Source organism: Strigops habroptila, chromosome 1 (genome assembly GCF_004027225.2).
Source record: "Strigops habroptila isolate Jane chromosome 1, bStrHab1.2.pri, whole genome shotgun sequence".
NCBI lineage: Eukaryota > Metazoa > Chordata > Aves > Psittaciformes > Psittacidae > Strigops > Strigops habroptila.
The window spans coordinates 114,086,153-114,103,650 of record NC_044277.2 but is presented as its reverse complement, the minus strand read 5'-3'; the positions used below and the strand labels follow the sequence as shown (position 1 = coordinate 114,103,650).

At 48.0% G+C, this 17,498-nt stretch overlaps 1 protein-coding gene across 1 annotated transcript in view; it reads right to left on the bottom strand.

The window, feature by feature from the left end:
- The window catches only part of MKX (mohawk homeobox), a 49,169-nt gene extending 32,893 nt beyond the window's left edge, over positions 1 to 16,276 (bottom strand). The window contains 7 exon segments of the mRNA XM_030483740.1: positions 3,406 to 3,741; positions 4,856 to 5,009; positions 12,898 to 13,057; positions 15,195 to 15,441; positions 15,683 to 15,853; positions 15,856 to 15,900; positions 16,126 to 16,276. Of these exon segments, the coding sequence (XP_030339600.1) occupies positions 3,406 to 3,741; positions 4,856 to 5,009; positions 12,898 to 13,057; positions 15,195 to 15,441; positions 15,683 to 15,853; positions 15,856 to 15,900; positions 16,126 to 16,276 (1,264 nt within the window).
- Positions 16,277 to 17,498: the final 1,222 nt, after the last annotated feature.

Here is a 17,498-nt window from a genome sequence, read left to right as displayed (position 1 = left end):
CCTGCACTATGATTAATCCGAACTGAAATTTTCTGCCTTAAGTGAACACATTCGTGTATGTCACGTTATATACATAAGCATATCAGCTTACGACAGAAACGCTTACATATGTGACATATCCAAGTACACATGCACTTTTTCCCAGCTGCTCCATTCTCCCTGCTGCCTGTGCCACGTCCCGCCACAGCTCCCCAGCTTCCCGGGACATGCAGCCAGAGTGGTATGGAGTGGCTGGGAGCAGTGGCAATTTGGGCATCGCACCTGCGAGGCCCCTGGCTCGGGATTTGCTGCTCCCACCCCAGCACTAAAGCTGCTTCCCATGAGTTTACAATTGTGCAGAGGTATAAAGTGAGGCTGCTTTCCTGACAGTCAGTTATATAGCCTGTCCTCGATCTTTACCCAGGATTTCCCAGTTGCATGAAGCTAGAGTAGCATATGGTCCCGTGTTTATAAGCATGTTAATGACTGCAGTGGGAAACTGTAGAGCCCGCTTTCCTTATAAACTTTAAACTATAATTTCTTGGTTTTGTCATTGGACACTGCACTCGTACCCTGTTAATTTGGCACAGGCTGTTGAGGCGCTCATGGCCACACTGACCCTGGGCACTGGGTGAGTGAAGTTGCTCTGGACACACTGATGTACCCAAAATTAGGGTCTGGCCCATAACATGAACCAGACGCAGTAAGTAAGCTTTCTACTCACAATCTGCTATGAAAAGTTCCTTTTCCAGGGAAGCACAATAACAAATTTGCTTCAATGCCAATGACTGCCTGCTCTTAGGAGCACAGCAACCTTGCCAAACATGTCTCAAAAATAAAATGTCAATCATTTTCCACTCTGTGCTTTTTGAAATACCACTCAAATTGTCTTTATAAACTAAAACATCTAGTAGGGACTTCACAATTCTGCTTCAACCCCTTTGAGTTAAAAATCTGCTGTTTTGCTTGACAAAAAATTTCAGAGGGGACCTCCTTCTAACTGGCGATACCTCACTTAAAAATACACTTGCTGCTTTCAGGAAGGTATGAGTGGTACAGTCAGCCATACCCAGCTATTTTGCTTAACGAAAATGGATTACAGTTATTTTCGAGAACACAGATAAAGCTCTGCTACATGACTGCACTGAAAACTGCCATCCCAGGTATTCAAATTACAGAGAAAAGACATAAAAAATAAAACATCCTTATTTATCTCTTCCTATCTAACAAGTATTTGGATAATTTAATCTATTTGTAAACAGATTTTATGAATTAATGATAATTTGAAAATATTTGCTTTGTTCATGAAGGGCTCAGTTTCTGCATAACATCATTAGAAAATCATTAATTAACACTGTAATCTTGCAGCTGGAAAAAGCCTATTTGTACCCATTATTTCCTGAATGCATACACATATATAAGAAGGATATACCAAATAATAAAGTATTTGCACATGATCTTTTTCTTTCTATCAGCAGAATATTGCTTGTCTGCTTTGGAAGTGTAAAAAGAATAAAATTGTATCCTGAGAGCTGCTGGTGTGTTTTCATCAAAGGCCATAGCACTTCAAAACATTAACAAAGATATCTAGGAACCGACCTAAATGACATCTCAAGAGGAGTTCCAGGTATGTCAGGTATGACCTTTATGGACAAATATACCAGTTTTTAGTCATTCCAGCCCAGCTTGTGAACTCACACAGTTACAGTGTGCCTGTCTCAGCATTCCCATTAAAGTCCATGTTTTTCAGTGCAGCTTGAAACTTGGCAAGAAGAACTTAATCCAGTAGCAAATTTATTACAATTTTTAAAAAGTCACTGTGTCCATTTTTAAGTTATAGTATAAAACTACAGAAAAACAGAAGTTTACATAGCTGAGCTGCTGCATCTGTTCTTGAGTAACTTTTCACTTAAAAACAAGACTTGGCAGATAATATGCCCATAATGCAGTCCAAATGCATTTGGTATATTGGGAAAAAAAAAAAAAAACTGAATGAGCAGAGAGCGTTAATTCTGAAACTTGCTCATCGTGCGTGCACTATTCTTGCTCCCCAAGAGATCCCATTTCCCTGAAGGACCCCCACTATGCCACCTCGGTTATGCCCTGACAAGCTGCACACACTAATATCCCCCTACGCTCACCAGCGCATTCAGCCTCCTGAAATCCTTGTGGTCCCTCTACAGGGACAATAAACACATGAAATGTGCAAGAAAAGAGAGGGCAAAGGCTGCACACTTGAGAGGTTGTAAAGGCGAGGGACACCTGAACCTGCCTGCCAGAGAAGCCAAGGGGAACCAACATCATCAAATCTATATGAACTTTAGTGCGAAGCCCTCCAGTGCTCTTAATCAATACTCATCCATCCCAAAAGCAAAGCTGCCCACAGGGTGGTCCCTGGCAGAATAAACCCCCTGAGAAAGGCCCTGGGACAACATCAAGTGCTGCTGCCATGGCTGTAAACCCTGAGGTGCTGCTGGAGACCTCTAGAACTTGGGATGCAAAACTTCATTTTTTAGAAAGATAAGGGCACAGAAAGACTTTGCCTTATGCCCCCCAAAGGAATACAGAACAAGCTTCACAAAAGAAGCCTTCCAGGACTCCCTGCCCCACAGGGAATGAGCAAGTGCTGATCTCCCCCTGATTTACAGCAATTTACTGGCATGAACCAGGCAGTTCCATGTGCCTTCCTCTGACTGGTAACAAAGTGCATGATATAAATCATGCTTTTATGTTTTTATTGATAAGATTAAAATAATAAATGATGTGTAACCCTTCAAAAGAACACTAAGCCAAGATATTTAATGGCCAAGTCTGTGGCCCCTTAGCTCAGGGCACTATCTCTGGACAATGATGCAGAAATTGCCCTAAACTAATCCATGTATTTGTAAGAGATACATGAGCACTAAAGGGCCATGCACTGGACAAAGCACTCTGAGGACAGAAAAGATGCTGTACAACAAGGGGAAGTGTTCATGCACACTTCACTGGGAGGCACATGGCTCATGTAAGTTCCACGAACAGCCAGCTTGAAATTTCAAAGCCCTCCTTTTCCTCCCAGCTGGGACACTAGTCCTCCCATAGTCCTAGTGAGTGCTTTAGTTGGACTTTAGTCCTCCCTTATTTTAGGAGTTTTCTCCTTGTTTAGGCTTGTCTTAGTGCTCCCAAAACCAGCCTTTAAGCATCATTTCAAAAATCAGCCCCATAGCTCCAACTTCATTAGCACTCAGTAAAAGCATTTAACTACAATACTGCAGGTAGAACTTCTCCAGTGAACGTAAGTGTGGACTGGAGTTATCCACTTTCATACAAGAAGATGGATAGGAGTTATCCACTCTCATAAAAGGCATGATCAGGTGACACTCATTTCAAGTGACACCATCCACCAAAGCTGGTTGTATTAGAAATGGTGCAGAAAGAATTCCTTACCTGTCCGGTAGACAAAATTGCCTTCTGTCTCTGATGATGACGGAGACACCAATTCTTCCTCAAATTCATTGGAACTAAATGAACCAGAGTGATTCCTTTGCCTTGTTTTTTCCATCATAGCTGCATTAGTAGCCATGACATGTCTCAATGAGTCATTTAGGTAACGATTCAATAAGCTGCTTTTGTATTTGGGGGGTGACACATAATCCTCATTGGCACTTGTTTCTGGTCTCACTCCTGTTTTTATTACTGAATTTTCAGTTTTAATCACAGTGTGATGAACTGGTTTGTTATATCCCCCTTCATTCATATGGTTTCTTGGAGGATTTTCTCCATCTGAAAACAAAAGGACAAAGAGGCAGAACACATCAAATACCTAATATTTAACAAGCAGCTTCCTCTACATGTTTTAAATTGCTACAAATATAGCTAAAAGTAGACAATAACTTTAGCCTTCAGCATTAGAAAATTATTTTCATTTTCTTCTGCTCACACATTGCTCACAGTAGTTCCCAGGGTTCTCAGGTGTTCCAGCTATTACAAATTAATTAACTTAGAAAACAGTCCCTGAGTCTAATTTGTTCGTGAGTAACCCAAGGTAGGTGAAAAAAAACTGAGAAGTGACCTAAATCACTGATAAGCATTTAAAAATTTGTGTGAATAAGCTGAATTTTTACTCTAACTTGAAAATAGGTTCTCCTGAATACTACAGTATTATACAAACTGAAACTGGAACAAAGATAATTGAAATATACTCTTCTAAAAATTCACATATAGATTTCTGACAATGTTCTATAGCGTTTGTTCCTGTCAATGTATCTCCATGTCACATCCAACTAAAAAAAGTAGCCAGAGATATAATTAATAGAAATGTCCTATTAAAAAATATAGGGTGTTACTTAAAAAATTCCTACATCTGTTGACTTGGATAAAAAAGAGAATTTCAGTGTACCTTTTAAGGAAAAAAATAGTGGTAAAATACGTAACATAACAGTAAATAACAGTAATATTCAGTTTACCATACAATAAGCCTCACTGAAGTTAATCAGATTCTCTTGTTAATCAAATTCTCTTGTTAATGATGTGATATTGCTATAGCCCTTCCATCAAGGAAAGTAACAGTCAAGAGATTTCTCATTTCCTTAAACCAACAAGTGTAATCAATTTTTTCCTTTACTGCAGATTAAAGGAATAGGCTTGTAGAATCTAATGAACTAACGATTATCTTTCTAGTAACGATGCTATAACAAGCAACCAGACTGTCACCCTGATTAACCCACTTTGCAAGGCTGTAGAGTAGCTGGGAGCCAAAAATGGCACCTAATTCACAAAAAGTAAAGATGAATCCACTGAGCATGTTTTGTGAGGAATCAGAGCTAAGGTAGGGCAGCCGGTACTTTCTAAGTATATTTTAACTGGTTTAAAACTGATGAAAAGAGCATCGACAAACCTTCAGAGCATGAGTCATCGCTGCTCACGCTGAGTCGTTCAGCATTTCCTTGAACATATTTGTTGTACAGTTTTATTCGTAAAGCCCAGCTAAGATCTGGTTGCCTGACAGTATTCTTCAGGCGACGTCTTGCATTGGCAAACCAGTTTGATACCTGCATACAAATCAATGTATTAATTTCCCTTGAAAATTATGCAAATAAACAAATCTAACCGATAGAGTTTTCATGAGGTTTATGTAAGAAAACGGCAAACAAGGGAAACATGAACAAAAGTCCATGAATACTATCCCAGAGCAGAGCAGGAACCTTAGATAGAAAGGCAGTTTCAGGCTTCCCACCCTTCACAAGTTTTAGCAAACCCTCATTATTAACAAGGTTTTAATTAAGGTGTTCCCAAATCCTCCTTTTCTATTAATCTTTTTTTTTCTTTTTTTTATTTTAAAGATATTGCCCTGAACTTTTAATATGAACCTTTGATATATTACTAATATCCTAAATTCAAATTAATAGGTAATGTTTGGTAATCTGCCTTTGACATTTATGTAGGCTATAATAAGGCTGTTGAAGAGAAAAAAACCATTCTGAATTTGGTTACATAAAAGCCCAAATTCTCCCTCATGTTTTATCAGTACTCTAAGTATGACAGAGAGTGGGTATCAGGAAAGTCTGACACAGAATACAATGTACTTGGAGTCACTGCAGAAATCAACCATTTGCTCTAAAGAGCAGCAGTTTTTATGAACTCTTTCTGTTGTGGAAACCCTCAAAACCACTCAGGATGCAGATTCCTCACAAGGGGACTACTACTAAACAAGAGACTGGCTTGTCTTCCTTCTCAGCTGCACAACACTTTTTTGGGTTTGACATTACAAAAGGGATGCATGTTGGTATCCTTCTAGCATACAGGGTCACCACAAAGTCAGGCTCAAACACAAGATTTCACAGTGCTTCAGGCACCACAGCAGCAAAAGAGCAAGCAGAGTCTTCTGTGCCAGCAGTGCTAATTAAACCACCAAGCAGGATGCGTGTACTTGCAGCAACTTAGCATGAAAGCATACCTAAGAAAATGCTGGCCTTGATTCTACTGTAACTTAAAAATATATAAAATAGGAAATACTGATACTGACAGAGTGACCTTAGCATAACCTTACTACAAGCGAGAGCAGAGGCAAGTTACCTACACTCTAACAATATTTGTTTAATGATAAATCAGGTCTTAAAAATGCTATTTACTCCTTGCAGGAATAAGTGTATTTTGACATGACCTCTGCAAGAAGGAGGTGGAGTAGCATTACTTGCAAAGGAGAATGTAAAGAATGTCAGGAGTCTATAGTCCCACTCACATCTTTGTGTTGTGAAAGTGCACATAGAGGAAGCTGAAGACCACTGCAGTGATATTCTGACCTGGGAATGATCATACCATGTAATTTATATTAACCTGCAAAGCAAGTTAACACACATTTTATCAATACATGCTACCCAACCTGCAAGAAAGCCAAACTGTAGACCTCAGTGTTGGATTTTGGCCCTAGTTTTGTCACCTGTTGTGTAAACTGCACAGAAGTATTTGGCTGATTATGCTGGATCGATTATCTCTTCTAGGATGATTATGAGAAAAATAAACTATCTGCTTAAAGGGAAAACAGAATTTCAGTTCAGACTCTCACCCAGAAATTAGCAGTGGCACCTTTAGCCTGTCACTGTGATTTTACTTAAAACAATGTTTACATGAAACAGGGTTTCACTAAAAATACAGTGAGCCCTGTATCAGTGCTCAGATGCCAAACACATAACTTTACACACCACGTAGTTTACCTCAACAGGTTAGAAGACCATAACTGTAGCTTGCAGAGAAGAGTAAGTAATTTTCATTCTCTTCCAAGGCTACTTGTTTATATTCATCACATTGACACAGCAATCATTATAATAAATGAGAAAGGGTGGACTGGAATTCATCCACTTTCTAAAGCTGCTAACAAACCCACTCCAGACTGCTCAGCTGAAGCAGCAGTCACCTGGCTGCTGCATGATTTAGTGTAACTCTGAAAACAAGTATGTAACAATAGAGATGGATCAATCCACAGTCTCACTGAATATTACAGCAGTTACTGCAGCATCTTACAAAACCGACAGCTTTCCAACCTCTCACGAGAAAAATTTCATTATGCTCCATTTCATTACATACTGAAATATTTCACCAGTGAAGTGCCATGTACAGAAAAGAAAGATGGGTAGTATTAGTGTGACTCATACATAAAAGCAATTAAATTTAGCAGGAGTGATTTTTGTATGGTACTCTTGGTTTATTTTGGGCTCATTCTTCCCATGCCAATGCTTTGCTTTCTGCATATCAATATGAAAAGATGAGTCACATTTTAAGTCTTCTGCTATGAGAGGAGGAAATAGTAGTATTTGATCATTGTCTCATAATGAGACAAATATATTGCACCCTGTTCTCATGCTCTTTATGGAACAGATCATCTTGAGTGCCATCACACAGCACGTACAGGTGCTCAGGCCCAGTCAGCATGGGTTTATGAAAGGCAGGTCCTGCTTGACTAACGTGATCTGCTTCCATGTTGTCTACCTAGACTTTAGTAAAGCTTTTGACACCAGAATTCTCCTCGAGAAACTGGCTGCTCATTGGTTGGATGGGCATACTCTCCATTGGGTAAACAGATGGCTGGACAGCCAGGCCCAAAGAGTGATAGTGACTGGAGTTAAATCCAGTTGGCAGCCAGTCACAAGCAGTTCCCCATGGCTCAGCTCGGTATTAGGGCAAGTTCTGCTTAATACCTTTATAAATTATCTGGATGAGGAGATCGAGTGCCCCCTCAGTAAGTCTGCAGATGACACCACACTGGGTGGGAGTGTTGATCTGCTGGACAGTAGGAAGGCTCTGCAGAGGGATCTGGACAGGCTGGCTTGATGGGCCAAGGACAATTGTGTGAGGTTTAATAAGTGAAAGGTTCTGCCCTTGGGCCACAACAACCCCATGCAATGCCACAGGCTTATGGAAAAGTGGCTGTAAAACTGCCCAGAGGAAAAGAACCTGGAGGTGTTGGTCAGCAGCCGGCTGAACATGAGCCAGCTTGTGCCCAGGCGGCCAAGAAGGCAAAGAGCATCCTGGCCTGTATCAGCAATAGTGAGACCAGCAGGGCTAGGAAAGGGATCATTACCCTGTACTCAGCACTGGTGAGGTCACACCTTGAATATTGTGTGCAGTTCTGGGCACCTCACTACAAGAGAGACATTGGGGAGCTGGAGTGTGTCCAAAGGAGAGCAACGAAGCTGGTGAAGTGTCTAGACAAGAGTCTTATGAGTGGCTGAGGGAACTGGGGTTATTTAGCCTGGAGAAAAGGAGGCTCAGGGAGACCTTACCACTCTCTACAACTACCTGAAAGGCGGTTGTAGTGAGGTGGGTGTTGGCCTCTTCTCTCAAGTAACAAGTGATAGGACAAGAGGAAATGGCCTCAAGTTGTGCCAGGGGAGGTTTAGACTGAATTTAGGAAAAATTCCTTCACCAAAAGGGTTGTGAAGCATTGGAACAGCCTGCTCAGGGAAGTGGTGGAGTCACCATCCCTGGAGGTACTTAAAAGATGGTAGACGCGATGCTTAGGGACATGGTTTAGTGATGGACTTGGCTGGGCTAGCATTTGGACTTTATGATCTTAAAGGTCTTTTCCAACCTAAACAATTCTAAGATTCTATGATTATGAAAGCATCTGAAGTCCACATTTACAAGAGAAGCTTTCTGCTAAAGCACAAAGCAGCAAACTCACTCCAGAAACACTTATTACAGGCTGTTCTTGGCTCGTTTAAAGCCAAGGCGAGTTTTGTCACTAACTTCAAGCAGCCCAAATGTTACCTTGTGTATCATGTGGTATTTCAAAAGTTGCATGCCTACTGCTGTAGGTCCCAGTCACTACAAGGGCCTGTTTGCACCACACTTACTTAAGTATTACAAGAAGAAAAAATCAAAGCTGCCAAAAGCCATCCATCCTTTACCATGGTTCCAAGTTACACTACCATGATCTCCAAAAATAATAAAAGAAAACCAAAACAATGACTTACATATAAGCTAGTGGGAAAATCTTTGTCTCAGAAACTTCCCAAAGAACTATCTTGAAAAAAAAAAGGCATGATGAAACTCACTATTCTTGTAAAGTAATAATTATGTAGTTCTTCACAAAGTAAATAGACAAAACCCAAGGAGACAGTTAATGGATATGCTTTCCAGCATTCATATTTTATAGCAACTCAGTCATTTCCAAAGAGCATCAGGTACTTATATGGGCATAATGAAATACTGGCCCTCTAGTTTTACTTCTGAAGAGACTCTTCAGTTTTATTGTAATTTGTTCTGCTTCACTGCTTAAGAGTGGCCAAAATTTCAGAAAGGGAACAGAAATCAAGCGATTTTCCTCCTCTGGTAATCCAGATATGCCTTTATGAATCTGAATACTATTAAATCCATAGCAGCACATGACCAATATATCAATCCTAGTTTTGCAAAAAACTTCTCTTCAACAATACAGCCATTCATATTTCTTTCTGGAAGGAATACACAGCCATTTTTCTTTTTTATTTCACTAGAACATCTGAACCAAAATTTAAAATAAAATAAATCAAGCACTGTGGTAGTAATACAAATGAAAATGTAGCATATTAATAGCATATTAATAGGACAAATTATTGGATTCTGAATTGGAATCTAATTGCAGTAAAACATAAAATGCCTGTTCAAACTATATTGCTTTTTCGGTTTCCTGCTTTGGCAGTTGGGGAAGTAGAAAACTTTGGACTGTTAGACTGAAAGCTGCAATAACATTTGCTTTGAGGACTCCTGAAGACCTTGCTGGCCTGCTCAGGAATAAGTCAGCCCAGAATTTGCCCCAGGTTTTGCTGCTACTTATTATTAAGAAACAAGATGATTTATGATTCCTGTGAAATCCCACCTCCTTGAAAGGATCTGACTTTCCCTCTGCAGTGCTGACAGACATGCAACAGGAACAGGCCCTTGCGCCCCGGAACAGGGGGTTAACTCGAAGTATTTGTGAAGTGGAATAAACTGGGTGATAACAAAGCTAATGAAAATAAGTTGTGGAAAATCTGACATGCAGATACTGTCCTAATAGTAACAGTAGAAAACAGGGCTGGATGTTCAACTCTTTGTCTCGCAGCAGGATCGGTTTTATCTATGCCACAGTCCTGCAAAAGCTCGTTCGGATAGATGGTGCATACTGGAATAAGGTTCATTAGATTAAAGAGCATGTGGAGAAGAGGTACAGCTATATTATCAATATGACTGTGACCAACATCATCTCCCAGGCAGCTGCTGAAGACTTTTACCAAGTTCGGCAGTCAGGTGAAAACCAAAAAACCCCAACTATTCACTCCCTAAATGGCATTTTGGCAGAAACTCAAAAGGGCTTTTCAACAGTATCTTCTGCCTTCCCTATGGCTTCCAATGACAAAGCATCAGCACATAAGGGATGCTGGGAAGAGGTAAAAGCTGTGTAGATGAGGCCCTCACTGACATGGTTTACTGGTGGTCTTGGCAGCCCTGGGGTAATGGTTGAACTTGACGATCTTAAAGGTCTTTTCCAATCTAGTTGATTCTATGATTCTATGATTTTATACAAACAACAGCCTCTCCAGGAGTTGAAAACTGTGGGGGCAAGCATGGATCCCTAACCAAGAGCAAACACCCCAGGACAACACTGAGCAATGGAAGAAGGGTTCGAAACAGGCAACAGGTCAGTGAACGTGAAGGCATGAAACCCGGAGGAAACATCGTACACCAGTTCCTGGTTCTCCAATGATGTCTGGCGTTACTAGATTAGAAAAGCAATCACAAGAGACCGTGGATGACGCTTTTACAAAGTGGCCCTCCTGGGGCAGAAGCAAAGCTTTCCAACAGATACGAAAGCCCAGACCCAAGCCTGCTTTTGGTAATACCGCTCCACTGAAACAGCTCAGCCTTCAGGGAAGCTATTTCAGATGCGCCCAGTGTGACTGAGATCACAGCCTGGCGCTTGCTTTCTCACTCTCAGAACACAAGAATTTTGATCTGGATTACAGCCTTGTTCTTTCTGGGCATCTGAAAAGTACATGTGGGGTGTGTGTTGTTTTGTTCTTCCAGGCTCAGGAACTATGGCTGGTCCCAGACATACATATTTACCTCTCGTACATATGCTATTGTATTCCTGGATTAAAAGAGCATTGCACCCAAATGATGGAAGAAACATCTGGGGTTTCTTTTTGATGGTGTGCTTCTGTAAATGAAGATAGATGTGCTGGTTTGCACAGCTCTTTCAGGTATTACAGTTCATAGAAATAAAGCTACTCAACTCAGCTTCAGCGTAAATCCACTAGAGTCATGCGGCTCTAACAGAGATGAATGCAGCCCTCTGTGATTCTTTTCGATTTTATTCTACACCTTACATAGATCATAAAACTCTCTGTAGCAGTGACCATGGCTCACTTGATGCTTTTATAGAGGCTAACACAGCGTATCCCATATCCCCATCATGATTTACCAAAGCTGCCACAAGAGCAATACTGCAAAACCCACCAGTTTCTTCCCTTGTCCGTTCATTCCGAGGCATTTATAAAAGAACAGGAGATCTTCCCAAATGTCATTAGAGTGAAAGTCTCCCAACATGTATTCTGGATGTATGTTTTAAATCCCATGTAAAAATACAAGAATGTTCTAAAAGCCATAGACCAATAAAGTACTCCTATTGGAGTGCGGCACTGAATCGATAGTGTTTATTTTTAAATATGTTTAAATATGTTTATTTTTAAAAGCCTGTGCAAACCTTTCATGTATCTTTTTTAAAAGCAAGAGAAGTTGTTTTAACTGTATCTTCCAGTTACAACTGGCATTTTCTGAGACATTAATATTATTTTTGTCAAAGCTATAGCGTTTCTTCTAGTGCAATAGTCTTACAGTGAGGTACTAAAGTGTAGAAGTTTCCTATTTTGCTGTTACTAGGCTCAAAGTGCATAGCACAGGCTTTTTTGAAGGAGCACTCAAACTAATAATGCTGAATTACCACCTTCTTTTTCTAATATTTTATTTGCTCTCTCCATGTCCTTTGCAAAGTGACACATAATGTGTTAGGCAGAGTGCTGAGGACCCAATCCTGCAAACACATGTGTTTCATTTTATGCACCTAGCAGTAGCCTGCAGCAAGGAAATTAGATTACTCACAATGCATAAATCTTTGCAGCATCCAGACCTGAGATAGCATCACTCAGCAACTGAGAGCATTTACCACCTACTTCTGCAGAGAGCCAGATGGCAACGAGAACAAAGAAGTGAGATTTATGAACATTTGCAGCCAGTTTTATGCCTCTTGCTGCAACCCAACTGCCAGTCATTCCAGTGGAGCTTTACCTGAGAGCAAAACAATTATTCCCCACATCTAATTATGCTGTGATGATAATTCCTGCAAGACTGTGAAGCACACACTGCGCCGCTGCACACGGTGTGCATGGGAATACTAACGGCTGTGCAACAGGTGACGATTATTCTCAGAACAATATAACTGTTCCCATTCTTGACCTGTTTCAAAAAGGAAAAGAGTAGCTCCCTACAGCTTCCTCAGCAACTCGTATTCTGTGCTGAAATCTCCCATTATTCTTTTTTTTACCTGAAGATTTTTAAAGACTAAGCAAACATATTTCCACTGCATTTATGAATGGGATTAAAGGATGAGGACATCTCTTCCTAGGAGGGAAAGCACACACCTTTTGCCGACTGCCTTTAGCACCTCCCCAGCCAGGATAGCACAGATGTGGGGATTCCTGTTTGGTGGATACAGTCCTGCTGGCAGAGGAGCCTTGGGGAGGGCAGAGGGAAGGATGCGCACAGGACCTTGCTGGCCACACCGATGCCTCCCCTGATACCCAGTGCTGCCTCTTGTTCAGGTCACAGAGGGGCTTGGGCTGCTGCTGTCCCTTGTCCCCGTCCCTCCCGTCCATGAGATGCCCCGGAGCAGCCGCCGGAGGTGGGAACAGGGGGCTCCCTTACCTGCACCAGGGTCATCTGGGAGCCAAGCGCCAGCAGGATCTTCTCGGTCTTGGTGGGGTAGGGGTTGTCGCGATGCTTGTAGAGCCACTGCTTGAGCGGCCGCGCCATGTCCTGCAGCGCCTGCCGCTTGTGCCGCACCTTCCCGCTGCTCTGCCGCGCCCTGCCGCGAAGAAGGAGCGCTGAGGGCCAGGGCGGCGGGCACCTGCCCGGCTCCCCTGCCCGAGGGGTGACCCTCCTCGGGGGGTGCCGCAGCTCCGGGGCGCGCCCTGCCCGCGTCCATCCCCGCCTGGGGTGCACCCTGCCTGGGGCAGCCGAGCCCAGTCGCCGCGGGTGCTCGGGGGCTTCCCACGCCGAATCCCTCGCTCAGGAGGTGGCGATGCCCGCGGCTCCCCCGGACGCCTGGTGAGGGTCTGAGAGAGCGGACCCAGAAGGGAGGGATCGGGCCGGCGCTGGCCGCGATAATGCTGCGGGCTCAGACGGCTCCGCTGCGAGGACTTCGGTAGGGTCAGGGCTCCGCAGGTGCGGAGTTTGTCCCGATGCTTCCGGTGCCTGGCATCTGCCGGCGGGCGGGCGGGCGGTGTGTTTACAGAAGGGCTTCCCAAGGAGGGCAGAGCCCGCCCCGCACGGCTCCGGCCCCGTACCCCCGAGCGAAGAGGGCTGCGGTGCGGGATGCCCCGGGGACAACCGAGCCTGACCCCCGCCCGAATGTGTTTGTTCGCGACATCGAGCACCTCCCGGGTCGTTACTCTGCCCGCAGCCCGCGGCAAGGAGAGTTCTGGGGCAGCCGGCGTGCCGTTCCCAGCGCCGCCGGCAGCGAGCCCCAAACCTGGCAGGGGGAACAGTTAAACCGGGGGGAACGAAACTCAGGTCCCGTTAAAAATAAATACATTTAAAAAAAAAAAAAAAGGAAAAGCTTTTTCTCTGCTTAAAAAAAAAAAAAGAAAAAGGCAGGTCGAAAATAAAAAGCGAGGGAACAAACCCAAGGAATCAGAAAGAAAACCCAGAGCAGCGCTGCAGCCGGCAGCGCGCCCGGCCGACAGCGCTGCGCGGACCGGCGCGGAGGCTTCGAGCGGCGGCAGCTCCTGGCGGCGGCGGCAGGGGGCGCCACGGGGCCGTGCCGAGCCGAGTCGGGCTGAACCAAGCCCAGCCGAGCCGAGCCCGGCCGAGCTGTGCCGCGGTGTACCGGGCCGGGCCGGGCCGGGCTGAGCTGTATAGGGCCATGCCGTGCGGTGCTGTACCGAGCCCAGCCGAGCTTTGCCGTGCCGTGCCGTAACGAGCCCGGCTGCGGTCTCTGCCTCGTCCAGGGCTCCCTCGGCAACCCAGCTTCGCCGCGATCGGCTGCTAATAACATTTCGATGCAACATAACCTGCTCGTTCTACCAACGAGCACCGCCGTTAAAAGTAGGAGCTGATGCAATCGTTAAGGTGGAAATTCGGCAGTAAAAGCAGCTCCTCGGGGTTTCTGCCTCCTCACTATCCTCCTTATAGTCTTTAGTTTATAAACCTGACACGAAATATCGGTCCGCGCTCCCCAGTTTAACCTTCGAGTTACGGCTGACAAGGCGCCGGAACTAACACGTCCTCTCTGCTCACCACTCATTTCACCTGTTCCAGCACACAAAAAATGAGCCGCAGGCGGCTCAGCCTCAGCTGCCTTTTTAGCAAAACCCATCCCAACATCACCCTGCCCAGCCCTTGACTGACATCGCGCTAGTCCGTTTTAAATCCCATCTCGGGGAATGCACCGACAACGCAGCTCCCTCCCGTCAGTTCGCTCAGCGAGCTGCACATCCGCAGGACGCGGGAGCAAATGCCGGGAGCCGCGCAGCGCCCGCCCGCCTCGGCCCCGGCCGCGAACTGGCTGCCCCGGCCCCGCCGGCGCGGTCGGCCCCGCGGCCGTGCCGGCCCCCAGATCTCAACGTTCCGCCTTGAGCCCGTATTTTGGGGGATTTAATTACATAAAGCGCCCGATCAAACCGGACGAGCCCCGCTTTCCCCGGTTTGTTTTTGTGTGGAGGCAGAGAGGGGGAGGTCAAACACGGCAGGACAGGAGCGCTCTGTCTGGCACATTCCAGCCCAATCGGACGCCTCCGCATCACCTATTGCCGGAATTTCCCACCGTAGAGCTGTGGAATGAGAGTTCCGGGGAGAATGGACCTGGGGGCGTGGGGAGGACCCATTTAGAAACCCATCTCGCAACCCCAAACCGGCTCTGGGGCGGCCGGGAGCGCCGGCAACGGCACACAGGGCCGCCCCGCGGAGCCGGTGCGCGGCGCGGAGGCGAGCGGTCAGCATACCCCGTCCGCCGGTTGCGCAGGCTGAGGCTTTCCTTGATGGACGGGCTGTCGGGGAGCAGCACCTCGGCGTGGTGCGGCCCTTCCACCACCCCCACGTAGGGCCGGCCGCTCCGCTCCCGCTCCTTGGTGTCCTCCTCGAACAGCACCTGGCCGCTGAGCTTGCTGAAGACGATGGTGTTCATGGTGTGGGGCTGGGGGCCGCCGTCGGGCTGGCCGCCTGCTCCGAGGTGCGGGGGCTCGCTCTGCGCTGCGGGGAGGCGGCAGCGGTCACCGGGCAGCCGCGCCGAACCGCCGAGACCCGCCCGGCGCGACCGGCGGGGGGGCAGCACGGAGGCACCGGCGCCGCCTGCCCACCCACGGGGGGGGACAGCCCGCCCCTCCCACGGCCCGGCCCGCTCCCACGCCCCCCCCCCCCCTCAGCCCCGGTCCGCTCCCGCGGCCCGGCCCGCTCCCACGGCCCCCTCGGCCCGGCCCGCTCCCGCTCGCACCTCGCCGCCAGCCTCCGCCGCGCTCCTCGCTCCGTGTCGCAATAGTTCGGAGCGCGGGTTTTCTGTTGGGTTTGGTGTTTCTCTCTCGCTGGCTCTCTCTCTCCTTTCTCTCCCCCTTTCCCTTCTCCTCCCCTCCCCCGGAATGATTTTCCCCTTCTCCCTCCCCAAACGGGGAGGGAAACAAATTGTTTTTAACGACCACCAAATGCGCAGAGCCGCTCAGCCACTCACGCTGCCGGGACAGCCGCTCCCCATCCCCAGGGGAGGGTGGCACGGCCGACGAGGGGACCCCAGAGCCCCAGCGAGGGCACGGCCCCCGCCCGGGCAGCGCGGCGTCGTGGGGCGCGCAGGAGCGCGGCGAGGGGAGCCGAGCGGACGGCAGTGCGCGGCTGGACAGTCCGCGGTGTGCACGGGGGTCCCCCGGGAAAGGTGGCTGACGTCACCGGCTGGGGTCACGCTGCCCGCGGGAGAGACCCCCGTCGGAGGCGCGGGGCGGGCGCGGGGCACTACCGGCGCGGCGGCGGCCGTGCGGGCTGCCGCAACCCTGCGCCGCTCATTAACGCTGGCGTTTAATGAAGGCGGACCAGGAAACATCTCCCCCCACCCTCTTCCGTCTCTTGTGTGTGTGTTGCCCCCCTTACAAGGGTTATAAATTAGATCGCGGGCCAAGCCGGGAGACAGCCCGTTCCCTTCAGCATCCCCGGCGCCGTCGGCGCGTTTCCTCCGAGGCGCGATGCTCGGTCGCCGGCGAGCTCTGCGGGCACCCCCGGCCCGCTCCTACGGATGTGCCCCGGGCCTCCCGCGTCCCCTGGCCCCGCCGCTCCAAACCCTCCGCCGCCCTGAGGCGCGGCAACCCGGCCCCGGCTCTGCCGGGCTTAACATTTCGGTTACTGTGCGCAGAAACGAAGAAGATGGCCACAGTCAATATTTACAAGGATGTCATTCAGACGTTATTTGACCGCCGCGGGTGAGCGGGGCGCAGCCGTCTGCGCCCGCGGGCCGGCGGAACGTGCGCGGCGCGGGCTCCCCTGCGCGCAGCCCCCCACGGCACCTTGCTTCCCCGTGGGCTCCCTGTCCCAGTCCTGGTCCCCAGGCTGGGGGACCGCGTGACCCCAAAGGACCTGAGCCTGCACAGCCGCTACCGGCTTTCTCTTTTCCCCTCTCCAACACCTTGGCCTCATTCCCTCCCGTCGTCCCAAGCCGGAGATGCCACCGCGGAGAGGTACGCGGTTCTGCGCGGCCCTCGGCGCTGGAGCGGCGGGGACGGGCGGACTGGAGGCTGCCGTCCTCCCGGCCCCGGAGTGGTGGCGTGTGCAGGTACCTGCTGCAGCCCCTGCCCCCGGGCATCCCCTCCCGCTGCCGCCTGTCCCGTCCCGGGCTCTGCCGCTCCGTTTCTGCGCCGCCTTGGGGTGCTTTCTGTGACCTACCCCTCTGCCTACACCCCTCGGTCACAGCCGCTCTCTGCGACATCACACAGCCACAGGCGCTGGGGAAGCGGGTCCCAGGAAGACGGGCACCATGGCGTCGGCCGTTACCGACCCGATTGTTATTTCTCTGGTTCCAGAAGCGAAGCCGGAGGGAGGTTGGGGAGGGGCAATGTGCTGAAACTGTACCATCGTTCAGGGAGAAAACCCGCTATCCCCAGGGTGGGAAAAAGAACCCCACAAGCAACTTGTCACCAGTCCCCGGCCGAGAAAACAAAGGATAGAAATGAGTGTAAATAGAGATGGTTTCTGCACAGCCTGTGCATCCCACGCTTTCACCGGCTTTGGGGCAAAGCCCTGTTCAAGGCTCCTCCACAGTGCATGCCCTGGCC